The 27,696-nt window shown below is 49.4% G+C and overlaps 2 protein-coding genes across 7 annotated transcripts in view; both read left to right on the forward strand.

Annotated features, from left to right (window-relative positions):
• The window catches only part of TANGO6 (transport and golgi organization 6 homolog), a 141,909-nt gene extending 139,637 nt beyond the window's left edge, over positions 1–2,272 (forward strand). The window contains exon 18 of the mRNA XM_033128876.1: positions 1,532–2,272. Within this exon, the coding sequence (XP_032984767.1) occupies positions 1,532–1,708 (177 nt within the window). The 3' untranslated portion in view covers positions 1,709–2,272. The remainder of the gene's footprint in view (positions 1–1,531) is intronic.
• On the forward strand, positions 2,239–27,466 carry HAS3 (hyaluronan synthase 3). Of its 6 annotated transcripts, XM_033128880.1 has the most exons (6): positions 2,239–2,386; positions 2,627–2,799; positions 15,404–15,500; positions 19,254–19,889; positions 23,313–23,414; positions 24,193–27,466. In XM_033128880.1, exons 4-6 carry the CDS (start codon positions 19,254–19,256, stop codon positions 25,114–25,116), a joined length of 1,662 nt encoding a protein of 553 aa, XP_032984771.1. In that variant the 5' UTR covers positions 2,239–2,386; positions 2,627–2,799; positions 15,404–15,500; the 3' UTR covers positions 25,117–27,466. The 6 variants fall into 6 exon arrangements, with proteins under 6 accessions (XP_032984771.1, XP_032984772.1, XP_032984773.1 ...); XM_033128881.1 differs by lacking the exon at positions 2,627–2,799 and having other exon boundaries at positions 2,342–2,386; XM_033128882.1 differs by lacking the exon at positions 2,239–2,386 and having other exon boundaries at positions 2,407–2,799.
• The last annotated feature ends 230 nt before the right edge of the window (positions 27,467–27,696 follow it).

Here is a 27,696-nt window from a genome sequence, read left to right on the forward strand (position 1 = left end):
AGACTTATTTTTTAATATGTATTTTTTGGTACTATATTTCCATTTCAATATAAATAAATAAGAACACAGATTCCACCATTTTTTTTTTTTTTTTTAGCTGAGTAACCTTGGGAGGTTACTTAACCTTCTAATCCTGTTTCCACATCTGTAAAATAGGACTAATAACTTTATATGACTGGCATAAAAATTAGATAACATATGGAAAATACCTAATACAGTACCTGACCTAAAAATAACTTTTGAGACAAAGAATCAGCCCAGAAGTAACTTCGGAAGTAGCCACAGATAAATTATGTGACCCTCCTTGACCAGGTTGTCTTCATTCCCTAGTTTGACCAGATGATCCCTAAGGCCCCTTACTCTGAGTTTCTCCATTCTTTTGAAACCTATTTCTTGCTAGATGTTCTAGATCCCAAGCAGGAGGATATTGAAGGAAATTAGGAGTTTCTGGGAGTAGGTGCTTTGGCATCCTCCCAATTCCATATCAGACCTTAAGATCAGAGTCTTGGGTGTGAAAAATGGGTATGGCTGAGTTCTTTCTTGTTTCCTATCACAGAGTTGCAATTGAAAAAAAAATTGGGCTGGCCCGGTGGCTCAGGCAGTTGGAGCTCTGTGCTCCTAACACGGAAGGCTGCCGATTTGATTCCCACATGGGCCAGTGGGCTCTCAACCACAAGGTTGCTGTTGACTCCCGCAAGGTATGGTGGGCTGACGCCCTGCAACTGACAACGGCAACTGGACCTGGACCTGGAACTGAGCTGCGCCCTTCACAACTACGATTGAAAGAACAATAGTTTGACTTGGAAAAAGTCCTGGAAGTACACACTGTTCCCCAATAAAGTCCTGTTCCCCTTCCCCAATAAAATCTTTAAAAAAAAAAAAATAATGGAAGGAGAACTGACTCTGGGTGGTGAACACACAATGGGATTTATAGATGATGTAATACAGAATTGTACACCTGAAATCTATGTAATTTTACTAACAATTGTCACCCCAATAAATTAAAAACAAAATTATAGTGACTGGGGGAAGGGCGTAGAAATGGAACTGTGGAGGAAATTTTTTAAAGTAATGGCAAGGAAAAGCATGATTGTTGAAGAAAAAGATAGATATCTTTTTCTGTGGATCTCAGCAGAGGGCTTTGTGGGAGCCAGACAAAAATGCTGGTAATCGTGTGCTAGGAGCAACCATATCTGGGCAGTATTGCCTGTCTATGGTCCTGAGGTCTGTGCTATACTTTGGGACTCAAGGAAGGGGTCTGGAATCTGTACTTTGGCCTGGGGCTAAAGGGAAGCAGCAGCCCCAAAGGACAAAGGCCAGTGTAGTGGCAGGGGGTCATGAGAAACCCACAGGGAAGCCTATCTCAGTACAGCTGCCCCTCCCTCCGTCTCCAACCTGAGAGGGTTGTGCGTTATCCTTTTAAGGGAGCGTGAGTTTTCTCACAGATCTCCTCAGACAGAAGGCAGTTTGGTTGTTCTTGAAACTGTTGACACAGTAGACACATGGTCATGACGCTGTCTCTCTTATACAGGTGCTAAAGGACGTCCTCAAGGATCTCTACCACCTGCTGAAGCACGTAGTGCATTTGGAACCTGACGATGTGGCCAAGCTCCATGCCCAGCTGGCCTTGGAAGAGCTAGATGAAATAATGAGAAACTTCCTGTTCCCACCACAGAAGCTGGAGAAAAAAATCATGGTCCTGCCATAGACCTGGCTGGCTCAAAGGACATTGAGTAGGCAGAGGGACCAAGCAGCCAGAGCAGTACCCATGCCTTCCAGCAGGTGGCTCCACTGTCTCTGATGCTGGCAATATGGCTGACTGGAGGTGGCTTTATGTCTCTGGTCAGTTGTCTTCAGGTTGACCTTCCTAAAGCATCTATTTAGTCATCCCATATCCAGCCTGAAGTGTGTGCCATTAAAAGAAAAAAGATTACAAATCTCATTAATTTGCACATCTTTCACTGTCCTATAACATTTAGAGAAGGATATCTACCTGTTGGAAGTCTATTTTTAACATGAATGATAGAATTTGATTACTTGGCCATTTTCTTCTCATGACGTGAGTAGAAGAGGTTGACCACCCATGTGTCACATGTATTGATATTGTTTCATGGTGAGATTGTTCGTCCTTGTGATAGTGGGGAGCAGCAGAGCTAGTCATCCTCGGCTGCTCAGGAGGCATTTCAGAGAGTGGAAATGCAGCTGGAGGTAGAAGGGGAAGGAAATTGTTATCAAAACATGCAGAATGGAATAAAGTGACCCTGGCTGGAAAGAAAAGCAAGTCTGAATCTGGTCCTCTGCTATGGAGATGGAAAGCTATGGCTTTAAAAAGGATTTGGTCACCAGAAAAGAGACTCAAGCTGGTTGCATCTTCCAGAGAAGAAGGGTAAGCCTTTTGTTTGTCCTCCCGGGCCATTTCTTTCACTCCCTCTGCTACTGTTTGTTTAGAGTTGTCCTGATTATAGGAGAAAAGAGCCACAAACATCTCAGATGATAGAATGTATATCCTGCATTCAGCCCTCTGCCCCTTTAGAAAGATGAATGCTTAGGTAATGGGTTAATACTATATATGGGCTGGACAGTGCATATTGGTTACTTGATGCTAGGTTTATTGAACTCATTTCAGATGTCGCGCTGTGGACTCCCTTTATTTATATATTTTGGCTGCTGAATTTTGGTTGCAGCTAAGAGAAGACAAGAAGAAGAAACTGGCTGTTTCTGACAAGCCCTCCATGTTCTCAACACTTTGAGAAGACTGACCCAGAGCTCGTTAATCAGTCCTCAGCTTTGCAGGGCCAGGTACAGAATTTTATCACAGGATTTTATCCCTCCTCTCTGGGCTGACCAGGCCCAGGGGAACCAAAACATAATTTCTCCAAACTCTCAGGCGACTGAAGGATCTATAAACAAGCATGCCCATTTGCCAGTGAACAACAAGCTATCTCTCTCTCCCCCCAACCTGTCCCCCCAGCCCCGATTATAGATACAGTTCTTAGCTCAGAACCTTTGTGGTGAGCATCCCTTTAAAGAGGTCAGTTTACAGTTAGGGATCACAGATTAGCTTAGTGAGCAAAGAATTAGAACAAAGGTAGTGGGGTGTTTTTAAGGAATATTTCCATTCAGCTCGGGTAGCTGGATTAATTTCCATTCTCCAAATCAAGGATGTCTAGAAAATCAGGATTGGGGCTTTCACATTGGCAAAGAATCTCCTTTGGACCAGATGGATTTGCACTAAAAATTCTTGTTTCTTCGCCTTTCTTTAACTAGACTCCATATAACCCACTGCATATAATCAGATTGAATATAGTAGATGATTGGTTTAACTTACAACTTTGTTTGCATTAAATGCATTCCAGTTCTGAGGACATATCCTAATTGATCACCTTGATTAGACTGAGAAACTCTAATCTATGAACCTAGACTCCTAGGAAATGCCTCAAGAAACATCCTAGTCCTAGCATCTCCATTTAGAAGTTGCCTCTTAATTTGACATATTTGGCAAGTAGCTAAAAGCATCTTTGCTTTATTGATGATTGTGGTGGATTCAATTTCAGAGTGACTTTTTTAAAATCAAATTCAAGCGAAAGTTACCTTAATGTTACCTTCCTAAACATGGCCAGAATATTGTTTCTAAATTATTATATTTATACATATAATATGTATACATATATATAATATATATATGTATACATATATATACATACATATATATGTATATATAAGTAAAATCTCCATCCATTTCTGGAAAAGAGCATGAGAACTGAGAACTTTAGGATAGTAAGAACACAAAACTGAAAAAAAAAGTACAGAACTCCAAGGCAATAGTGACACTTCCCTGTACAGGCCTATGAGGTGTCTTCTTTGTGTAATAACAATATACTTGTGCTTGCCTCCCACCTCTGCCCGTCTCAGCTCCCTCCAAGGGCACCTTCTCCCTGCCCCTTCCCGTTTCCCCTTCATCTCTCCTGCTGAAATTCTCCTGGCCTGTTACCTTCAGTCTCCTCCAGTGGTCAGTCACCCAGACACCCCTGCATCACTCATCTGTCTTTTACTTGGCCCCTTCCCTCCTCTGTCTCCCTTCCTGGTTCTCCCTCCTCTTCTAGGCCCACTGACCACAGCTCCCTTGGCCTACAGAGGGTGGCATTACAGCAGGAGACGTGCAGGCGGCCCAGAACTGTGGCTGCAACCGAGCCCCAGGCTTTGTGCCCAAGCTTCGACTGCTTGTTCAGGTTCGACTTCCTGGACGTTCTGGAGAGTTCCCCTCTCTATGGTGGTATTCTTCCTCCCTGGCACAGACTTCCCCTTCTATAAGTCCTCTGTTATTTCATCAGAACTCTCTTAGCTTTTACTTCGCTCCTTATCATCTCTCTACATGCATAACTTTCCCATATCTCCTAATATCCTTGTCCTTTCTTCACCCTTCTTCATTCCTTCACTTTCCTATGGATCTGCCCACCCGTCCACATATAAGGGCTGAGGTTCCAGGGACTGCATGATAGGAAAGCAAATCACAGACAATAATTTATTGAGCACCTACTATGTGCCAGGTGCTGCACCAGGCACCAAGAACACCGCAGTGAACAAAACAGGCAAAACCCTTACCCTTGGGGAAGCTAACTTTTAGTGGAAGGAGCAGACAGTAAATAAGATAAATAATAGAATAGACAGAATGTCAAATGGTATTAAATGCTATAGAGAAAAATAAAGTCTGGAAGGGAGTCGAGGAGCATATGGGAGTGGGAACTGTAAGTTTAGGTAACTTCTCCAGAGAAGGCCTCACTGAGACGTTGATATTTGAGTCAAGATTAGAAAGAGGTGGAGGAGTGACCATGAAAACGTGTGAGGGTAGAGCATTCCAGGCAGATGGAATAGATGTGCAGAGGCCTGGAGGTAGGAGCATGTCTGGCAGGTTTGGGGAAGAGCGGGGAGGCTGGTGTGGTTGGAGCAAAGTGAGCAAGAGGACAGTGGAGGGATTGAGGGAGGGAGGTGATGTGTCTGGTCACAGCACGCCGTGTGGACCACTTTGAGCAAGGGGAGCGGCCACAGACCTATTTCTGCTTGAAGCCCCTTCAGCTCCTTTTTGGAAAGTGCTTTAAGGCCAAGATGATAAGTGCTGTAAAATAGGAAATACAACTAAAAGGAATTGCAAACGCAGCCACATGTGTTGTCTCAATCAAAATAAAGCATTGAGCCCCATCCCTTTTCACCACCCTCTTCTCTGGCAGCAGTGGCTTCTCCTCATTGGCCCAAGAAGAAAGAGAAAAGCAAATGTGTTGATCTGCCCTCAGTCCACCCCTCTGCTCTGTCCCTTTGTTTGTGTGAGGGTGAGTGAATGGAGCCTTGCCTGCCACCTGCCTGTGGCTCTCACCAGCAGTTTGCTGCAGTGGAGGGACGGCTAAGACTCTGAAAGTTGATCATTAGTAGGAATGAGTTGGAGGATGATTCATCTGACCTGCGTACAAAACCAGGTTGGCTTTTGCAGGCTTTTTGCACAGACATCCAAAATGTCAGCTGGAATTTCAGTGGCAAGAGAGAGAGTTAGAACCAGGAGCTGAGTTCAGGGTGGGCTGTGAGAGGTAGCCACTGCTCCCAGACCGTGATGGGGAGTCTTCTTCCTCTGGCCCCCATTCAGCAGGCATGACCTCTGAATGCCCGGCTGAGTGTCCTCCAGCGAGTTCCGCAGCCACAGACATCCTGCAGTCACATGCAGCAGCCTCACTGCAGTGCTCAGCGCCTCTGACTTCCATGCACCACTCGGCCTGGAACTGACTGGCTCCTTGGGGGTTGGGAAGTTGTCTTCTTAGAATATTGGCTGCTGCACTCTTCCATGCTGGCGGAGCTCAGGGCTGTGCTCAGCACGCCTGCGCATGCTGGCAAGTGAAGAGGGGAGGCAGACCCTCATCATCAGCCCTGGAAGGGGCTGCGTCCACTTATTTCAAGAGTGATCTCCCCCTAGTTCTTTATACTGACTCAGTAGCTTTGTGCTACTAGGAAGGTCAGGGATTGCCTCCCCTCCCCCAGGTGACCCTCTGCAGTCCCTGTGGGGCACAAAGTAGCATAATCAGTTGCTCTGTGTTTCCTTTAGTTTGCGGTCATTTTTCATCCATAAGCTTGTCTGATTTCTCACAACATCATGGAGAAAGGAAGCAAGCTATTGTTATCCCCCTTTGGTGGGATTTGGCCCCAAGTCTCCTGGGGAGATAGACTCTTTTGAACATCTGTTAAATACTGTGGAGCCTCTCCCCCCAAAATGAGTATAGAAGCAAAAGCCTTTTAACTAGAGCCGTTTGGGAAGCACATTCAGGGGCTCATACATACATGTGAGCTCCGGCCTTTGGGTCCCACGAAGAAGTTGTTTCCTCTCCGCTGACGCATGCTGAGGATGCCACCAGAAGTCCTGTACTGGCCTCTGCCCTGTGCCAATGCTGAGGGGTGGGAGTCCTCAGGTATGGAAGCCCTGGCTGTGCGCGCACGCGCATGTTTGTGTGTGTGTTCTGATTACATGTTATGTGAATTATAACACATTTAATGTATATGTAACAAAGAAAGACAAATGCCCACAACCTCACCTCCACTCCTCCCCCAAGATCACCACTGACAGTTTGGTGTATATCCCTCCAGATCTTTGTTTCCTTTCACCCTCTTCCCAAATGAATACTAACAGACCTCACTGCTTTCAAAACCGGAAATGCAATTGTTCCCATAAATAGTGTCCCGTGTATTTTTTTCTTAGTCATATACCTTGGAGATGCTCCTGTCAGTACTTACCGATCCCTCTCCTTTGTGACTGTGGCAAGTCTTCTCTGCACAGGTGAGCTACAGCTGGTCTAAGCATTTGTTACTTTATGGTCCATAGAGTTGTTTCTAATTTCCAACGATTCCCCGGAAAGCATTATTTCCGGGTGATCATTAAATGAGCATCTATTTGTTGATCATCTTCAGTGATTCTTAAACATAACTCTTTGCATACAGAAGTGTTTTGATAGGATAAGTCCTAACCGGTTGGAATGCTAGATCAAAAGGCTATGAACATTTCATATGTTAGTACTAAAATGTCCACCAAAAAGTTTGTGATCTACATTTTCCCATCCTCAGCTGACATTGCTTAAATACCCATGAAATATAGGTTCTGTCTCCACAGCAAAGTGTTAACACCATTCTCTGAATAATTCAGGAGTAGGAAATCTTCAGGGACTGGAGTTTTCTGTGCACCAAACTCCAGTAAGAGTACCATAACACGCTTTGTAAGTATATTCACCAGCAGCTATATCTAGTTAGTGGCTCAAGTACTAGTTAGTGGCTTCCGGAGAGAAATCCTGAGCCCCTGCCGGTCTAGTCAAAGGGCTTTATCAGACTCTCAGCTCTGAGACTCCATCCTGAGTATTAGGGCATGGGTTTGGAATGTCCCCAGGATAATGACCATAGTTCCCAAACCAGACTCAAGACATAGGGTCTGATGGCCCCTCAAAGTATCAGGTCATCCTATAAAACCCAGATGAGTGATTGCAGTAGCTCTCCATCGCTGTACATAATACTCAGTTAATACTATAAAGAGCATATTCTGCTCTTCTGTGCACTTGCCATAGAGTAATCCACTAAGTCCTCACACTGGGCCTGTGAGGTAGGTATTATTATCCCTATTTTACAGACGGGAAAACACAAGAGGCTAATTACTGGCCCCAGATTACATAGCTAGTGAGAAGTAGCCAAACCAGTATTACACCCAGGCAGTCTGGCTCTCAAGGCCGCTGTGCTTTGCTGCTCCCCAATAGATAATAGATTTCCAAATTGTAAAAACTTTTTCATATAAAAGTTTCCCCCCTGCTTGTTTAAATGGACCACTTTAGCCCTGATCCCCTCCAGACAGTGTCCTCGTATACCAAAACCCAACCTCAAACACCAGAACTTATTATTCATCTTGTGTTGACCTTGTAGTTTGCCCAGCAGCTGGAGATGAGATTCTCTGAAGTTCCCCAGCCCACCTGCTGCTTTGACAGTGTTCGTAAGTTGCTATTGAAAGTCTTGGTCTTTTTTCTGGGTGTGGCTTAAGTAGTAGACACCTAAGACTGCCTTCCTGGGAGCAGGGGAAGCAGAGAGCCATGCTGTGTGTGTGCGTCACAGAAAATGTAGCAAGTCTTCCCATGAACTCCAATAAGAGCCCAGAAATGGCCCCTTTTGTTGTTGTTTTTGGTTTGTTTTATCTTGTCATCTTCTATAAGAGGGGTTTCCATTCTCAGATTTCATTTTCAGAATGATAACAGTGGATCATCTGAAACTGTTATTTCTTGCCTATGTATATATTTCTTGCATATATACATTTAATAGCTCTGTTCCATACCATTCCTTGAGAGAAAAAAAGTGAGACTGGAATTAATGGCCCTCATTTGCAGAAGGGAAAAATAAGGTTCAGAGAGGTAAGTTTTTGGATTAAATAAGAGAAAAGGGGAGACGTGAGGGCACTTGAGCAGAGGAATTTCTTCCTCTGTAAACTAGGCAGTTCTCAGTGTTAGCCGGTTAGCCAGCACCTAACTCCATCAGATATGCAGAATGGCTGAGGGGGAGAGTTGCTTGTGTCAGGAGAGGACCTGATCCAGAGCCGCTGCGGGGCTACAGGAGCTCCCACGACACTAGGGAACCAGGAAAAGCTCCTGGCCCTTGAAGTGGTTTACTAAATGACGTCAGATTTATCCTCACTGTCTGCCTTAAGAACTGAAGCCCACTCAGAACAGTGCCTGGGTGGGGCTTTCTGATGTACAGTCCTAGTCATCACAAGCAGAGGCCGCCTGGCGCTGGGAGAACAAAGCTGCCTGCTCTGCACCTCCGGAGTCTCTCTACCTTGAAGGACTACCCCCCACCGCACCCCCGCCCGCCCCCCACGTACAGCCTTTATTACACCACATACCACTTTCAAAACTTCAAAACCTATAGTGACTATATTAATCCTAGGGAAGGGCCAACCCGACATTAGGCTGTCTTTACTAAAAGAATGGTGGTGCTGATGCTTCAAAGAGCTGGGGGTGGGGTGAGTTCCCCCCACACCCCCCCAAAACCTGAGAGTATCAATGTTGTTCAGAGACTGCAAAGAATGAGACTCCGGCATCAGCTGTGTGGGTCTTTCTCTGTGGCCCAGGCCAGGACCATGGGAGAGAGAGTCATAGGGACCCCAGGCCTCCAGAGAGCAGCTAAGGCCCACTACCCTAACCCTCCTTTGAGTAGGAAAAGCCCCCAAAGTGCAGAAATCCTGTTGTTTAGAAAACAAAAGCTAATCCAAGTCGTTTGTGGCAGCTCTGGCCTCCCACTACCAAGTGCTGGCTGGTTTTCCCCCAGTTCTCCCGGAAGAAGCAGGCAGCAAGTTTGCCAATGAAAAGATTGTATCAATCCAATTCCAGGTAGATTGCGGAGGTCTGGGGCTGACCTGGCCCATCTCTTCCGGTCCACCTCTGTGCTTCTTAATTTCCAGTTTAGTCAGCATCCTTTCTCCTTTGCATTTTTCCTTCTGGCTTGACAGCTCCATGAGTCATTGTTAAGTTTTATGTGGTTTTTTTTTTGTTTTTTTTAAGGAGGGCACAGCTCACAGAGGCCCATTCAGGGATCGAACCAGCAACCTTGGTGTTATCAGCACCATGCTCTAACCAACTGAGCTATTTGGCCACCCCGATTGTGAAGTTAAAGTCAGTTAATTCAAACAGGTGTATCAGGGAAGATGGACACTCGTATGCTATGGAATTCACCTTTGGGATTGGCTGGCTTTCTGCTGCCCACCCAGTGTCAGAAATGCATTTGCAAATCTCAGTTGAGGAGAATCCTTAGAATGTGTTCTCTAAGCTGGATGCATAATAGAATCGCCTGGGGAATTAAATAAACAACTCAAGCCTCGGGCTCACCTCTAGTGATTCTGACAAAATTGATCCAGGATAGGGTCCAGGCATTAGTGTGTTTCAAAGGCTCCCCAGGTTTTAAAATTCTAATGTGTAGCAGTCAGACATGAGAACCACTGCATTAGCTTGTTGGGTGAGAAAAGGGGAGTATGAGTGTGTGTGTGTTGGGGGTATCCTAGCAAAAAGAAAATCTGATAGGACATACTTTGGGGGGGGGATCCCTCTCCCTGAAGGAACTGATGGGAACTGCCCCTACCCTTGGCTCTTCTATAATTGCTTTTATGAAGAATCCAACTTTGGACCTCCTCTGTGACAGTGACTAATGATGTCTTTAATCAAGAAAGGGAACATAAAACAGAGGTGCCAGCACATTTAAGAACTGTAGTTGATGTTATTGTAACAAGAGCCCAATGAATTTGGAACAAGGTTACCTTAAGCGATTTGTTCCCCTCCTGCTGATCTGGTGACTGGGATTGTGTTCCACCACGGTCTGGGAAAGTGTGTGTGCACGTGTGTAGTGAGCAAGTATGTGTGTGCCCATTTGTGGATCGTGAGTTATGTGCATGTGCAGGACTGGACATGTACACGGATACTTGCCTGCGGGGAGGTTGTCAACACCCGGAAGAGAGAACCTCTCCCTGGAGCTCCCTCAGGCAGGAGTGCAGGGCTGTTGACATCATTCTTGGCAATGCTTTTTTCAGAATCCCTTCAGGGTTCTCCTAGAGCCCATATTGATGTGCGCCTCCCTCCTTCACCCAGGATCACCCCAATCCTGGATGAAGGGGTGATAAGGGGCTGACACCAGCTGGGGTGTGCCGGTCAAACCATGTGCCCTGGCTCGGGGCTGTGTTATCAGGAGGAAGGGTTCTTTTTCTAATTCACTCAACTGTACTGGATAAGCTAGCCACAGCCCTACATGCTGCCTCCTACCCTGTGAAATTCTCTAAGGAACAGTGGGGGTTTAAAATAAAGTAAATTACATGAGTTTTGGCTACCACTAGTCCTATCCTATATCCTGGCCTTCCCAACTTGACCACTTTCTTTGTAGACTGAGGTTACCCAACCTTTTTGGTGAATGCATATATGAATGAGGCTCTACTCCCCCCAGCCCCAGCTTAGAAGGAAGTGCTGTGAACTCACAATTCATATAATTTCATGATACTTTTTCATTACAAAATTATTATACTTATTAATAGAAAATTTGGAGACCAGAGAGAAAAAGGCAAAGAAAAAGATCCATTGTTCCACCACCCAAACAAACCTGATCTTAATATCGGCAAAATCTCCAATCTTTTAATTCAACGGACTTAAAAGAAAACAATGTAAATGTAGTCATTCATTCATACATAACAATTTTGTATCCTGCCTTTTTTACTTAACATTGCTTATAAGCATTTTTGCATTTTCCTACATTCTCTTCATGAACATAATTTTTAGTATTTGCACAATATTCTACCAAGAAGGTAGATGATGGATGAAAATTGCCTGGATTTTTTTTCTGCGTTCACCTAGTTGGGGGAGGGAGAGAAAGGAGAGATGGCCAGGAAGAGCTTTTTCTTTCAGGATTCCAAGAAAAGCATCTCCAGGCCTGGTGTGATACCCGGTTTCGGACTGGTGGGTCCTCCTAACCCTGACCTTCAAGCCAGCACAGAAGAGCCTGGCCCCTTAGTAGGAGCTGACTGCTCTGCTGCCATCAGAGCACAGGCTCCTTAATTTGAAATGAAAACTATTCTTCCATCCAAGGCCAGAGATAGATTGCAGTTGAAATCTCACCATTGTAACTGCAGGACATAAGAGTCCTTACACCTGCTTCTTCAAACAGAGCACCTAGAAATGGGACTGATTACAGAGTACTTGTCAGTAGGAGAGCAAACTTATGAAAGAATAACTTTGTTTGGTAGTAGCTGCCTTGCTGTAGTAAAGGCACACACTTTCCACTTTGAATTATGTATTAACTAGTATTGCAGATAAAGCTGCCTTGAAGAGCAAGCCCTATTTAGTCAGCTGGGGGACATACGCTACTCTTTGGAGACCAGTTTAAGTTCACATTCATGAACTACAAGAGGTTTTAACTGTGGTCAGCCCAGGGGAAGTGGATGGGATGCAGACTGGGCGGATTGGGGGAGACCCCGTAGCTTGGCTGCCATCCCCCGTTCTGCTTTGCTTCACTAGAAGCTGTGGGCTGGATGCCATGGAGAGTCACTGAAGCGTGAGGTCAGAAGGTGAGGGGGCAGCCTGTGGAGCCAGAATCCCCCCTTCTCCCCCTTCCCTGCCCAGTCGTTCACTAGGAGACCAACAGAGCGAGCAGCAGAGGGGAGCAGAGCAGCACCTGGCTGCTGGCAGGGTTGTCCCACAGCTTCAAGCATCAGTGATGACAGGAGAGATTGAATGGTGGCCTCCTATTGGTACAAGGCATTGGAGCAGTTCATGAGTTTAGATTTGAAATTTAGTGGGAAGGTGAAGTCTTTGTTTGCAGAACTGTTAGCTTTGGGAATGGCTCTTTCAACCTTCCAAACTGTCGAAGTCTCTTTCTCTTGAGTATTCCTCCGCCTCGCCCCTCACTTGTGCCCAAGGTAGTGACACCGCCTGCCCCCAGCTCCACTTGCGAAGGCGGAGTACCAACAGATCTCACTGCAGTCTTTCTCAGCCCTCTGTTGTGATTTATCTGCCTCCTAGCAGGTCTCCTACACCCCCTTCCTTGTTCTTACCCCCAAAATAACACCAGATCAGCCGTCCCTAAACAATACTTTTAACCTACCACTGCATTACTCAGACGTCCTCAATAGTTCTCCGTGACCTACTGGATAAAAGCCAAACTCCTTCAGTCATTTGTAGCTTCCAGGATCCGTCTCTAGCATCTTCCTCAGCAGCTAGAATTTCTCTCAGCCTCTTCCTATAAGCAGACACTGTTGCAAGTTCTTTAGTGTAAATTTCTTGTTTCATCCAGGCCTCTTGTCACCGTCCTTCAAACACACCTCACCCATTCCTCTACCTGCTCTTGTTATTAAGCTGTTTTTCTCACCTAGAATGCTCTCACGTTTCTACACAGTCAGCTCAGGTTCTCCATGAAACTCTGCCTAACCCATTCCAGCTCATGGAGATCTCTTTTCCTGAAGTCCTCAAACTTTCCTAGTTGGATTCTGTCATCAACATTTAATTATAAACTGCCTTGTATGGTGACTTAATTTTTCAAGTGTATTTGTCTTCAAAATGGATAACCACCTAGATGGCAGGGACCAGCCTGAGACTTCCCAGTGTCAAAGCACCTTTCTCTGCTCAGTGTGTGTTAAATGAATGTTGAAATGAAGCACAAATCTTCTATGGCTGAGCCAAATAGGCCTGTCCTCTGGAACCTGAGTAAAAGCCAATTCAGCAACATCTGAAGTCACATTTTTAAGTGACTAGGTATAGAATTAGTCTTATTTCTAAATCCTTAGTGGTAAACAGAGATAAAGTTGAGCTTTATTTTATCAGCCCCTTAAAGGTTCCCCTACCTAACTCCTCCTGAAGAGATGAATGCAAACAGGGCACGGCAAACGATGTTAATTACAGAAAAACCCTCCATGGCACAGACTGGCCACAAAAGTAAAGACTGTCCTAGCTGCCTGGTAGCACCAGGTCGCTGGCCCTACAGATCAGACCAAAGAGAATTTGCTTCCGTGGGCAAGCCAGTTGGTAGGGGCAAGGTGTTTTCTCCTGATGTTGCATCTGGACCCGCTGTTCATTTAGGACATTTTAATTGACTGGTGAGGTTGTGCTGTACCAGCCCACCCCCTGTAAAACTCCCTGGGGTCAGCCGTGTGAGATAGGCAGTAAGCCGGTGGGACAGAGTTGGAGCCCTGACAATTATCTAGTCATGAGAGGATCCTGGAGCAGCCCCAGGCGACTTGCACCTGAGAAGTCCTGTTGCCTTTGCACGGAGGGCAGATTCGATCTTCCCACACTGGCTGCCCTGTACCTTAGGCTGCTAAACAGGTCACTTACCAGCGCCCAGTTGGCTGGATATGACTCAAACATTTTGCCTGGCCTGTGGCGTATGTTTTTTTTGACATTTGATTAGCTTCCATTACTGAAAAATTAGGAGATTTCACATAAAAATCTGGATTTCTGGCTTCTCTTGACAACAGAATACGTGGCCATGCTGGGCCCTCCCTCTCACAGGGACGTCTTTAAATGGAGTATTCACTTTCCAGCAGCCCGGGGCACTCATTTTCCTCCCGCCTAGCCCCTGCTTGTTTTCCCTAATCTAAAATGTTGCAGGTCGCAAACTGGGGTGGGAGGTAGGATCAGTTAGCTAATCTCTGGTAACTCCAGGCTCTGTGGTGTCCGTGGATGTGGAGGAGGTGGCCCAGCTCTGGGAGACCATCATGCAGTCAAGACAAGGCATTTGTTGTTAACACTGATGTCTGAACTTCCTGTCACCAAGTGTCACATCCTGGAGGAATGGGCATGTAGAATCCACAGTATCGGCCAGCGGAATCCATTCTCTAGTTGAGGTTAACTGGAGCAAACTTTCACTGGGCACTTACTCTCAGCCAATCTCTTTAATCCTTGTAACACCTCTGGAAAGTAGCTCCTCAGTCCCATTTCTGGGATGAAGACATTGAAGTTAGTGCCACATAGCTGGTGGCAGAACTGGCTGTCTGCCTCCAGAGCCCTCCTCTTTCCCAGGGGCTTCTCTCTCTACCTGCGCATTATTAGCTCTTGTTAGGGCTAGTCTTAAATTCAAAACACATTGCCATTGTAGATTCAATACTAGTTTTAAAAAGCACATAATAAAGAATGCTTAAACCATGTAGCACATTAGTGATGATTTTTTTCAAGCAAAAGCATGAAATGATTTGATTTCTGTAATGCAGGATGGGAGTGGGTGGAGTAGGTGTGCCAGGGGTCTTGACTTATCCGGAGGACCTAGGCATGAGCTCCATGGCCCAGCGGGAGTGAAGGTGGTAGGTAGGCAGGTGTGAGCCTCTCAGACTTCTGAGAGGAGCAGCTTGTAGACTGCCACTCAGGTTCCTATACATTTGTGGCAGCTTGGAAAGAAATGATGGAATTATTTCAGGTGTGCTTGGAGGATATGTAAATTTATTTCTAGTCTTTAATTATAATTCATCTTCAAGTTTTCCCGAGATTGAGAAACTCAGTGTGTTCAGCTGGTTTTAAACTTCCTTCCTCTGCTAACAATTCCTCACCTCTTCCCAGCCCCATCCCACCTCATCTAAGTCTAGCACCAGCTTTTAGGGACCGGGAAACCAGTGGCGAGAAGGTCAGTCCGGAATTTAGGAGGTCATGGATGTCGGAAATAAAGGTGTAAAAAAGGGGAGGAGGAATTGGTTTTGGCTTTAAGACACTGGAACTTCCAAGGTTCCTGCAAACCATTTGCAGCTTTTGCAAACAGCCTTCAAGCCATCAGCGCCCCACTGCGGAATTCAAAGCTAAGCTTGTCATAATTGTTAACACCTTCTTTGACCAGCCTTTTATATTTGACAATTATTCTCTTCTACCCCTTTTTTTTTTGCCGGCAGGAAGGTTCTGCTGTCTTGGTTTTAGGGTGTACAGCGAACAGCCCCCTCGCGTGCAGAAGTCGGGGGAAGATTTCTACCGACTTGCTCGCCTTGCAGGGTGAGTAGATTTCCAGGTTTAGAAAGCGGGGCGGGGGGCGGAGAGTAACAATTTGGAAGGCACTGCGGTTATCTTGAAAGTTAACTGCTTCAGATTCTAGGTTTAGCAGTGACAGTCTCCATCTGGGCCCCTGGCCCCGAGGAGAGCGCGGAGGAGCTCGGCCTTTGGACGGGTGGAGGGTGTTCAGTTTCCGAGGGCGCACAGACTGCGAGTCTCTGCGAACCGGAGGAGCCGCGTCCACGCGGAATCCGGCGTCCTGCCGAGCGCCGCCGCATGGAGCTCCCTCCGCCCGAGCCGGGAAGGGGGTGCTCCCTCACGGCCCTCGGGGGAGCCCTCCCACTCTACCCAACTTTGCTGGCCCCAGGGCCGGTGGAGGGCGCCTCTCCCGGCGAGGACGCGCTCGGTACTTAAAGCGGCTCTGCGGGGCCGGCGCTCGTCAGTCGGGCGCGCGGCGGCGGCGGTGCACCCGGGAGCGAGGTACGGCGGCGGCGAGGAGCGGGAGGAGGGGCATGGAGCCGCCGCGGGCCTGCTGAGCACCCGAGCGCGGGCGACCGGCGGCACGGTGAGCCCGGGCCCCGCCGGGCGCTTTGGAGGGGCGGGCCGCGCGGGGGCTGCGCAGAGGACGCGGGCGCGCCGGGCTCCAGGGGTGCCCCGCAGACCCCAACCGGCTCCCCGGGCCGTGCGGGCGCCGTATCCAGCGCCGGGAGGCGGGCTGAGGGCTGCGGCATCTCTAGGCTTCCCGGCGACGGGTCCTGCAGCCCCCTCCCCACTGACCCCTCCTCCCTTTCTTCCTCCATCCTCTCCTCCTCCAGCCTCTCCTCCCTTCCTCCCTTGCGGCTCCTGTTTTGTGAATGGATTAGGAGGCTGACGACCGTGCGGGGTACAAGGCTGGCTGGAGTCTCTCCCTCCCCCATGCCCGCCTGCGGGTTCGCACCTGTCCTGGCACCAAGATGCTCTGCGCCCCGGTTCCTGCGGGTCAGCTGGGCCACGGCCGCACATATCCGCGGGCCTGGGCTCCCCTTTCCTCTCCGGCTTGGAGGGGGCAGGACGGCGGCCGGGAGCAAAGGAAAGAGCCCCCACCCCGCGCATAAGTTACCATCTCGCCGCGTGTGGGCCCCGCATCAGGGCACACCTGTCAGCTGGAGAGGCTGCATACTGGGCAGCCACGCAAAGTTTCGGGGGTGGATTGGCTGTGTGCGTCCTTGGTTGGGGGTTTTCTTCTGTCGTCTGGTGGAGGCGGTCTTAGAGATCACCCCTAACCTGGTGCCCTTGAAGCCGGGTGCGCATTAACCTACGGGGGCCGAGCTCCCGTGAATCTCTTCTGAGTGAAGGGGGGGCGGGGACGAGAGGCGGTCTAGGCTCCCCTCCGCTGACTTGGGGTGACACGGCCCCCCTATCTGGGCAAGGGCACTTCAGCCAGAGCCCGCACCAGCACCTGATTGTTCGTGAGGTCCCCGGCTGGAGGACCTTCTTGGTCTTCGGTGGGGTAGGGGGTGCTGGGGTAGTGCCTTCAATTACTGCGCCGGGTGTGGGGCTCCCGCCCGGGTAAGGTGGAAGACGGCGACACCGGGGATGCCGCCTTTGTCTTCAGGCACACTTTGCCAAGGTAGCTGGGACCCTGGGGAGATGAACGGGGCCTGGTCCGACTGATTCCTTGGGTTTTCCGTTCTTTCCCGGCTGAGTCGTGGGAAACCCGCACGTGGGTGTGGCTGGCACCGCCTTCGCCAGAAGGCGAGACTCAGGCGGGAGTTAGAAGCGTGGCGAGTGCCTTCCTGGCTGCATTAACCTGGTGGGCACCGCCTCTGGCACTGCACCGAGGCGGGGCGCCAGCGCCCGGCAGGTTGCTGGGCTGGCCTCGGCGCCCTTTCCCAGATCGGCGCCCTTTCCCAGATCGCAGGTGGGCAGCGGTGCCCTCAAGGCCCCCTCTAGAGGGGGATGGGGGCGCTCCTGGGGTGGGTGCGTGGTCTGGGGGTTCCTGGGCCACAGGCGCGTGCCAGGAGGGCGCGCGGGCAGGCGGGGGAGACCAGGGAGGGCTGGGAGTCCTGCAGAGGAAGCACGCGGCAGGCTCCCCGGGATAGCAGGGCAGAGCTCCCGGAGGCCACGCTTCCCGGAGAGGCAAGGCTGCTGCCAACAGCACTTTTGGGGCTGAAGCTGCTGGAATGGTGCTGCTGCCTGAATCTCAGGATTTAGGCAGTGACTGCATGTTCCCCTGGCAAGAACGTGTTGTGTTGCTGTGGGCTTCAGGAGGTTGGCTTCAGTAAGACCTAGAGTTGGAGCAAGCTTGGAAGTGAGACCTCATTGTCTGTAGAGAGTGAGTGGTAATAACGGGATTCTCCAGATCAGACCCTCCCTCTCCACAATCACCCTTCCCACTGGGGTGGTCCTTTATGGCTGGAAGTGCTTCCATTTTCAGGAAAACAATTTACCTGAGACCTGTGGAGCAAGAAACTATTAGCATCCCCTGTTAAGGGGGATACCAAGTCTCAGAGGACTTGGACAAAGTCAGGCAGCCAGGAGGTGGTAGAGCCATGGTCTCCAGCACAAGTCTTTGGTGCCTGGTCCTAAGCTCTTTTCATTAAAACACAGCTGTTTCCAACAGGGGAGATGCTACTGTGTTTCCCCGAAAATAAGACCTAGCTGGACAGTCTATAAGACCAGGTCTTATATTAAGTTTTGCTCCAAAAGACGCATTACAGCTGATTGTCCGGCTAGGTCTTATTTTCTGGGGAAACAGGATAGGAGCCCTGACTCAGTTGCAAACAAAATCTGGCAGCTTTTGCAGGGGAGGCGAGGCGAGGCAGGGGGATGAGCACAGAGAGTTCTTGCGGGCACTAGGACCAAGTGGATGGGGCCTCCCAGGCAGCCACCCCTCCCAGCAGCTGCAGTGTGGCTGCAGTTCCCTCTGGTGCCCTGAGCACCCGGCTTCCACCAGAGCTGTCCACACCCCAGCTCTCATTTCCCCTTTTTTCCCTTGTCTGCCTTTCCTGGTGGCTTTCCCACCTCTCAAGTAAATGAGAAAAAGGTGAGAAAGCAGAGAACATAGGAAAACTTTCTCTTACTAATTTTGCTGTTTTGAGAAAGGGAAGCTGTTTCCTTCTTTTTTCCCCTGGCACCTCTGTATGTTTCCTGTTGTTTCTCCTCTGTTCCTCCCCCACTTTTTTCATGGGCCTCATTGGTGGCTGTGCTTTGCTGGCAAATATTCCCCTCCCAGAGAGCAATCCCCTATGGGTACAGCGCAGGTAGAATCTTGGCCACTGGCTGCCTCCCTGCCAGTCGTCCTCCCTCTCCCTGACCCCTCATGTGCTGGGAGGGGCCTCAGGTCCCCCCTACTGATGCTTGCCTATGAGAGTTTGGGTCGGGCAGATCCCAGTTTTGCCATTCACCAGCTAGTTATCACATAGCTCTCTCAGGCTTTGGTTTGTCTAACAATAATAAATGCTACTTGAAGTGCTTTACTAAAGTATGTAACCAGTTTGACCCTCAGAAAGGCTACAAGGTTAATGCTGCCATCCACATTTTACAGATGAATTTGCTAAGGGACCGTCATATAGATAGTAAGTGGCAGGGCTGGGATCTGAACTCCAGTAGTCTGCCTTCTGAGGTAACAGTGTTAGTCACGCTCAGCAGTGGAAATGGTTTTTTAGTGGGTCATTTTCCCCATTCTGGGCCAGGCTCACAGAAAATGCACCCACTCCCACTGACTGGAGATGGTGCCTCTTGCCTGACCCCACATCTCCTGCCTTCTCCCGCCAGATGCCGGTGCAGCTGACAACAGCCCTGCGTGTGGTGGGCACCAGCCTGTTTGCCTTGGCAGTGCTGGGTGGCATCCTGGCAGCTTACGTGACAGGCTACCAGTTCATCCACACAGAAAAGCACTACCTGTCCTTCGGCCTGTACGGTGCCATCCTGGGCCTGCACCTGCTCATCCAGAGCCTGTTTGCCTTCCTGGAGCACCGGCGCATGAGGCGGGCAGGCCGGCCACTGAAGCTGCCCTCCCCTTCCCGGCGCTCCGTGGCGCTCTGCATTGCTGCCTACCAGGAAGACCCCGACTACCTGCGCAAGTGCCTGCGCTCAGCCCAGCGGATTGCCTTCCCCAACCTCAAAGTGGTCATGGTGGTGGACGGCAACCGCCAGGAGGACTCCTACATGCTGGACATCTTCCATGAGGTGCTGGGCGGCACCGAGCAAGCCGGCTTCTTTGTGTGGCGTAGCAACTTCCACGAGGCGGGTGAGGGGGAGACGGAGGCCAGCCTGCAGGAGGGCATGGCCCGCGTGCGGGACGTGGTGCAGGCCAGCACCTTCTCGTGCATCATGCAGAAGTGGGGAGGCAAGCGTGAGGTCATGTACACGGCCTTCAAGGCCCTTGGCGAGTCGGTGGACTACATTCAGGTAAGGGGGCCTCCCTACGAGTGTGCCGACGTGTCCGGCCCACCAGGCACATCCTCCTCCAGGAGTTTCAGGGCCAGTCTAGATCCCTTCCGTCGTGTACATCCCTTCTCTGCACTTGAGGCAACAGGCATAGTGGTTCTGAACAGCAGTCCTGGGGGTTAAAAAGACCTGGAGGGAATCCCAGTTCTGCTCTTAGCTCTGTGACTTGGGGCAGGTCTCTGGACTTGTGTCCTAATAATAATAATAGCAAACATTGTATAGCATTTGCTTCATACCAGGCACTGTTGTAGGTACTTCATACATATTAGCACCTTTAATTTTCATAATACTCCTAGGGTATAAATACTATTATCCTCTCCATTCATGGAAGGCGAACCTGAAGCACAGAAGGACTAAGTAACTTGCCTGACATCACTCAGCGGTGAGGTGCAGAGGCAGGATTTGAGCCCTGGCAGCCTGTCTTGCATCTTGCACTGGCAACACGGGGATGAGCCTCTTCAGAGAGAAGCATGGGGAGCGCAAAAGCACTCAAATACTGTTTTAGTTATGGGCCAAAAAGTCCTCCTCTTCCCAGTGTCAAATTTGCGTCTGTGAGGTGGAGGGACCCAAATGTGAATCATCTTGCAGCTTGATTCTGCAGCAGTCTTGGCAGGGGTCAGGACCCTGAACAGACCCTGCCTAACTTTGAGTCAAAGTCGGGGTGGGGGGGTCATTGACACCCACCTGGAAATTTTATTAGGTTGAAAAGGTTAATATAGCTCCAGTTGTCACAGTAACAAATCCTAGAGAGAACTGATTAAAGCTTCATGCATTTCAGTACGAAGTAGAAACATACCCAGGACCCCCGATTTCTAGTCCAGCACCCACACTACACTGTTCATTCCTCTGTTTCTGCCCTTCTCTGTACTTGCCAGAGGTTCTTTCCATCCCTTGAATGGATAGCGGCTGTGGTGGTAGCCGACCTGGTAGTACTCAGTCTTGTTGAGTACTCCAGTTTATACTTTTTCTAGACTGTACCTACCTAAAATTCCGCTTTTTTTGTTTTTGTCTTTTTCGCAAGTTGAATCCTTGCATGAGAGTTGGTACATTTACCTTTTTGTCTTTCTAGGCCCAAGGACCTCAGCCTTGTAGGGAGGGATGTGATGCAGTTGATTCTGTAGCTCACCTCGCGTCAAAGGGCCTTTCAAACTTTCCTGGGGTCTCAGAAGCCTTAGAAAAAGCCCTGGAGCCCTGGCACATCCTCAATCCAGTGACTTTGTCATCCACTCCCTTGCAGCACAGGATCCCCCAAACCTGCTCTTCTACACATCTTCCTTTCCTGATCATTTCCTTTGTGTTCTGTGGATCAGCAACTAGGCTCATATACCTGAGCCCGCCTTTCTCCTTAGGGCTCTGGGATCACTGTCTGGGCAGCCCTGCTGGGGATTTCTGCCTGTCTTCCAAAAGCCTTGCTGAGGGTGTGTGGGTCTTTCGCTCTGTGGGAGATAACCAACCCTGTCCCAGGCAGTGGGGAAACCCAAGCAGCCTAGAGCTCTAACTTCCCTAGCTGCTCAGCTAGAAAAGACCTCCCTGGAGAGAAGGAAGCTGAGCAGCATGAAGAATGGGCTGGGGTCAAGGCAAGAAGTAGCCATGAGACGAGCAGCACTGGGAAGCTTGGCTTGTAAGCTGAAGAGGCTCTGGGAATCTGGCCCTGGGGCTCCCTGGGATCTTCCCAGCCTGGGCTAGAATGTAAGTGTGTCGGTGAGGAGATAGGAAGGAGCAGGTATGTGCTCTACCTTGTTTCCCATCAGCCTTCTGCTGCTCATCTCTGGCCACCATGTCTTCCAACATTGAGAGCTGGGTACGGTGGAGTGGGGTGGGGACACCCCCTTCCTGCAGGCTACTGGGCTCTCATTCAGCACCTTCAATAAAAGGATTCTGGGGCTTTTGCAGAACTGGGTGTGGGCTCATCTGTGGATACTGTTCTTTGCTGTCAGAAGTCAGGAAACCAATTCCCCTGCCCGATGGTTATCTGGGATCTTTGTACCATCTCAGTAATTTTCTTTTTTTTCTTTTTTCCTTTTTTTTTTTTAAAAGATTTTATTGGGGAAGGGGAACAGGACTTTATTGGGGGAACAGTGTGTACTTCCAGGACTTTTTTTTTTTTTTTTCTTCCAAGTCAAGTTGTTGTCCTTTCAATCTTAGTTGTGGAGGGTGCCATTCAGTTTCAAGTTGTTGTCTTTTCAGTCCTAGCTGTGGAGGGCACAGCTCAGCTCCAGGTCCAGTTGCTGTTGCTAGTTGCAGGGGGCGCAGCCCACCATCCCTTGTGGGAGTCGAACCGGCAACCTTGTGGTTGAGGGGACACGCTCCAACCAACTGAGCCATCCGGGAGCTCAGCGGCAGCTCAGCTCAAGGTGCCATGTTCAATCTTAGTTGCAGGGAGCACTGCCCACCATCCCTTGCAGGACTCGAGGAATTGAACTGGCAACCTTGTGGTTGAGAGCCCACTGGCCCACGTGGGAATCAAACTGGCAGCCTTCGGAGTTAGGAGCACGGAGCTCTAACCGCCTGAGCCACCGGGGGGCCGGCCCTCAGTAATTTTCTAGAAAGCAGAAAAGGAAGCATAAGCGTTCATAGCCCAGGTTCAGTAATGGGGCTACCTGTTAGAATCAAACCATCAGCCTCACTAGGAAAGGAGGACTGGTGGGCAGGATTTGATCTAGGCTTTGGAGGCAGCTGCTTCCAGAGCCTCTATGCCCATCCAGAGTATAATCCAGGCGAGAGCAGCCCTTGGCCATATGGTGCCCTGATCTGATACTTGGTCAAGGGAGCACTGAAGGCCTGGAAGCCGTGTGTGTGTGTGTGTGTGTGTGTGTGTGGGGGGGGTGCCGGCGCTATGACTAGGTAGATACATCCTCCACTTGGGCTGTGGATCATCCAGGAGGCGAGAGGCTGAAACAGGGAAGACCCCATTGTTAATATCCTGTGGGACAGCTTTGGGCAGTAGCCTCTGGCAAGAGCCATTACTTGACCTTCTGAGGAGTGTCTGCTGGCCCTGGTCTAGACACACTGTGCCTGTCATCTGACTTCAATGACTTGTTCCTTCTTTCTTCCCAAGGACCCAAAGAGACCATTCTGAGACCATTTCTCAGGAACCTGGTTCCATAGGGGCTAAAGACTTGTCCAGTTCTAAACATTTCTCCCTTTCCACGACCAGCGCTGACAGTCTCCAGGGTCTTTCTTTCAGCCTTGTGACTGTCCAGCCTGATATCTGAACTCTCCTTTTCCTTACTTTCCTTTGTTATTAATCTCACCCATATGGCATAGATCTCTTTCCTAGTGGCTGGAACGAATCATGTAAAAGGGAGTTATATCCCTCAGGCAGTGGGGGTGGGGGTAGGGGGTAAGTGGTCAGAGTGGGCTGACAGTGGATTCCCTCTACAGGTGTGTGACTCTGACACTGTACTGGATCCAGCCTGCACCATCGAGATGCTTCGAGTCCTAGAGGAGGACCCCCAAGTAGGGGGAGTCGGGGGAGATGTCCAAGTAAGAAGTAACCAAACATTCCTGGGGGCGGGGGTCTGGACTGTCTGCTTCCTAATCCAATTGGATATGCCTGGGAAATGGGCACTTTGACTTCCTAGTGTTTGTGGGAGAGGGAGGCGGTGTTCCTCCTTGATAGTTTCACTGGTACCAAAGGGCTCACTTGCTACCCAAACCCTTTCCTGCTCGTTTTCAACGTGAAGGGGAAAGAATTAGTTTAACAGGTGTAGAGAGCCTGTACGGCCATTAATCGTGCAGGGCGCATCCTTTCTGACTGACAGTGCAGCGAGCACCTCCAAAGTCAGACCCTTGCTCTTAAGTAAATTGTGCTCAGGAGCTCTGGGCAGTATGGTGAGAGCACATGGCCATGTCTTCCCCCAGAGGGTACTGCTGGCAACATGCCATGTCTTCCCAAGCAGCTTTCCAACTGAAGGGTCAGGACAAGTGGCTGGAGTGGCGCTTTGCATCTTTCTCAAGGCATTTTCTCTGCCACTGCCATAGGCTGCCCTGAGACTGAAGGTGGCTTTGACTGCTAGACTAACTAACCTCACTGGGACAATCAGTGCAGATGACAGTGGAGAGAGGGGCTAGTGCCAGGGAGAGTGACTGAGTGTGGCTGGCTCCTCTGAGCCTCGGGTTTCTGGCTGAGCAAGGACCGGTGGTCCGGAACTTGAGCAATGGGCTGCAGAGCTCAGCGGAGGGAGGCCCTGCAGTCTCCGGGGTGTCTCCTGGGGCTCGTGGCCGCAGCTGAGGAGGCCCAGCATCTATGGTTCCCTTACAGATACTCAACAAGTACGACTCATGGATCTCCTTCCTGAGCAGTGTGCGGTACTGGATGGCCTTCAACGTGGAGCGGGCCTGCCAGTCCTACTTCGGCTGTGTGCAGTGCATTAGTGGGCCCTTGGGCATGTACCGCAACAGCCTCCTCCAGCAATTCCTCGAAGATTGGTACCACCAGAAGTTCCTAGGCAGCAAGTGCAGCTTTGGGGATGATCGGCACCTCACCAACCGAGTCCTGAGCCTCGGCTACAGGACTAAGTATACAGCACGCTCCAAGTGCCTCACTGAGACCCCCACCAAGTACCTCCGGTGGCTCAACCAGCAGACCCGCTGGAGCAAGTCTTACTTCCGGGAGTGGCTCTACAACTCTCTGTGGTTCCATAAGCACCACCTCTGGATGACCTACGAATCAGTGGTCACAGGTTTCTTCCCCTTCTTCCTCATTGCCACAGTCATACAGCTTTTCTACCGTGGCCGCATCTGGAACATTCTCCTCTTCCTGCTGACAGTGCAGCTGGTGGGCATCATCAAGGCCACCTATGCCTGCTTCCTTCGGGGCAATGCAGAGATGATCTTCATGTCCCTCTACTCCCTGCTCTATATGTCCAGCCTCCTGCCAGCCAAGATCTTTGCCATTGCTACCATCAACAAGTCCGGCTGGGGCACCTCCGGCCGAAAAACCATTGTGGTGAACTTCATTGGCCTCATCCCTGTGTCCATCTGGGTGGCGGTCCTCCTAGGGGGACTGGCGTACACCGCTTATTGCCAGGATCTGTTCAGTGAGACGGAGCTAGCCTTTCTTGTCTCTGGTGCCATCCTGTATGGCTGCTACTGGGTGGCCCTCCTCATGCTGTACCTGGCCATTATCGCCCGGCGATGTGGGAAGAAGACAGAGCAGTATAGCTTAGCTTTTGCTGAGGTGTGACGTAACCCTCAAGCAGAGCGGGAAAAGTGCAATGGGTAAGGGAGGGAAGGGGAGTGGAAGAGAGAAGATGGGGTGGGAGGGAGGAGGGAATGCTGTTTTAGTTTCTTAATGGTCCAAAAGACAAATGTGAAGTGCAAAAGACGGTGACTGTATATGGCCTGGGACAGTTCTGCTTAGAGGAGGCAACACCGATGCCAGCTCAGGGAGCTGGAGGAGACATATTTTCAGGCTGTCCACTGTATGGTGGCCTCTGGGAGATTCCACTTCCTGCCCCAGGATCCAGAGAGAACTCAGAAGTGTGCTAAGCCAAACAATAAGTTCCTTTCAGTGGCAACTTCTGATAGGTAAGTGAGCAATGCCAGCTTGTGGGAAGGGGTTAAATCTCTTAGCCCATCTGAGTGCAACCAGAGGTGGTGGGAGAATTTGAGATCTGGGCCAGCTAGCAATGTATCCCCCCTCAATCCAGTATCAATGCAATAAGATTGTGCCTGAGATACAAGGCCCAGAAGCCTGATCTCTGGGCATCAGAAAACAGGGTCCAGGAATGGTGCTTTATTATGTGGTGTACCCCCATTCCACATCTCCACATCCCAAGGATAAGCCAACCTAGCAGGGAGTTAGCACTGAACTGCTTTTAAGTGTGTGTATATATGTTAAAAAGGAGTTTGCCATGAGGAACAAAGATTGGTGCTGGTGCTAAAGGCCATGGGCTATATGGAGGCTTTGGGCTCAATGTATTCCACCTGGAAACTGCCCAGACATCTAGCTTAGCCTGTGATCTCTGCTGGGGAGGTAACATGTTTTGGTCATCTACCAGGAAGATTAAACCCCAAGACGCGTAGAAAGAAGTAAAGGCTCGGGTATTTCAACTTGGATACTCGTGAATTCCTCTCAAATTCAGCTGAGTCCTAAGTTAGCCTCCTCACTTGCTTTCTTCTAAGGTGACGTAATCACCTCTTCCGCCCTCCACCTCATCGGGTAAGTTTTTCAAGGTGGCAAGTGAGGCAGACAGAGCCTGGACTCACTCACAGGCACCTCTGTAATAGGCAAGCCTGCCCTCAGCATATGGGGGAGAAGCTATAAAGAGCCTCTGACCAAACTGGCTGCCATCTTCGAAGTGCTTGGGCCAGATTCCTTGGCAGCTCGGTAGCATGCCAAGCTACAATTCTTGACAGTCTAATGGAAAGTTTTTCAGTGTTCTTAGGTGAACCCTGAAATCCAAGCTAGTCATCTGTGAGACTGTTCATTCTCCTCAGTGGCTTCTCCGAGAATTCTTACAGCCAAGCTGTGGATAGTCACTACTGTACTTGCTTGCTTCTTTCCAGAAACCAAACTAGAAGATGGAATTGGTTCCTAAGTCCTAAGGTTCTTGCTTTTTCTCAGGCTTTTTGGGGCTGTTTTATTTCCCTCTGCTTTTTGGGGGGAACAAGGAGAGGACATTTTCTAGTTATCTGCAATCCATAGACTGTTCTCAGCTCTTGGGTTTGAAACCTGGGATCTTGACTGTGCCTGACTTAAGGGTTGCTTGCTGGTGTGTGTGCTCTCTCCAAACGTCCATTCTCAGAGAAGGTCCAGCTAACCCCTCAGAACCGGCACTAAGGTAGACAGGAGTTGAGCAGCAAGCCTGTAGTTGCCCAGGTGCTTCCTACAGAGGAACAGTGTGCTCTGAGCCACAGATTGGCAAACCCTGGTGCTTTCATTTCCTTCATCTCCCATGAACTCAAGGGTTTTCCAAGTGCAGCCAACAATGCTGCATCACACAGACCTCGAGCTTCTGACAAGACTGCTGGTTGATGTCAGGCCCAATCATGAAGGCTGGGAAGAGCAGCAGGCATTTGCTAAAGGCAGTTGTTCCAGGCTCTTCCGTATTTTTGCTGGCCGAGAAGTAATCTATTTTGAGCACTACAATGGAGGAAATCCGGTCAGCCAATTGCAGAGCTCAGACTTCACTAAGGTCTTGTTTTTCTTCAGCTTTTACTTGAAGGTTAATATAGGATGGACTCCCAGACGGAAAACTCTTGGCTGTCCTACCATCAGCTCTGCCTTGGACTGTGGTTATCAACTTTCCTCAGATCAAGAGCAGGCAGGTACAAGTAGTGGGCTCACAACGTTTGACCTCGACTGGTTTTTCTAAGTTATTTTGTACATTTTTTCAGCAGTGAAACCAAACTGGGTCTTCAGCTTTATCCCCGTTTCTTGCAAGGGAAGAGCCTTTATACAACTGAACACATTTTGGTTTTTCCTCATTGAGAATTTTAACTGTCTTTTGTATGATTTCTATGATAATTTGTAAACATATTTATTTTTATCTGCTTTTTCTTTTTTAACTTTTCAGGTCAAATTTTTTATACTGCACTTATTTGTCAAAATAAAGATTCTCATACAGTGCTGGTATCTCTGAGCTACTTCCTCCCTCTTTGTACTTAATGAAAGCTAGCTCTTTATGCCAGTTTCAAAAGCAGCACTTGAATAGAAATAGTTTAGTTAAGGGAATTCCAGTGGAACGCAGAAGCAGGATAAGTTGTCACAGCTGCCTCTGGACCTGGGGAATACAGTAGGCCTACTCTGATGATAACTGTA

The sequence above is a fragment of the Rhinolophus ferrumequinum genome, chromosome 15 (assembly GCF_004115265.2).
Source record: "Rhinolophus ferrumequinum isolate MPI-CBG mRhiFer1 chromosome 15, mRhiFer1_v1.p, whole genome shotgun sequence".
Taxonomy (NCBI): Eukaryota; Metazoa; Chordata; class Mammalia; order Chiroptera; family Rhinolophidae; genus Rhinolophus; species Rhinolophus ferrumequinum.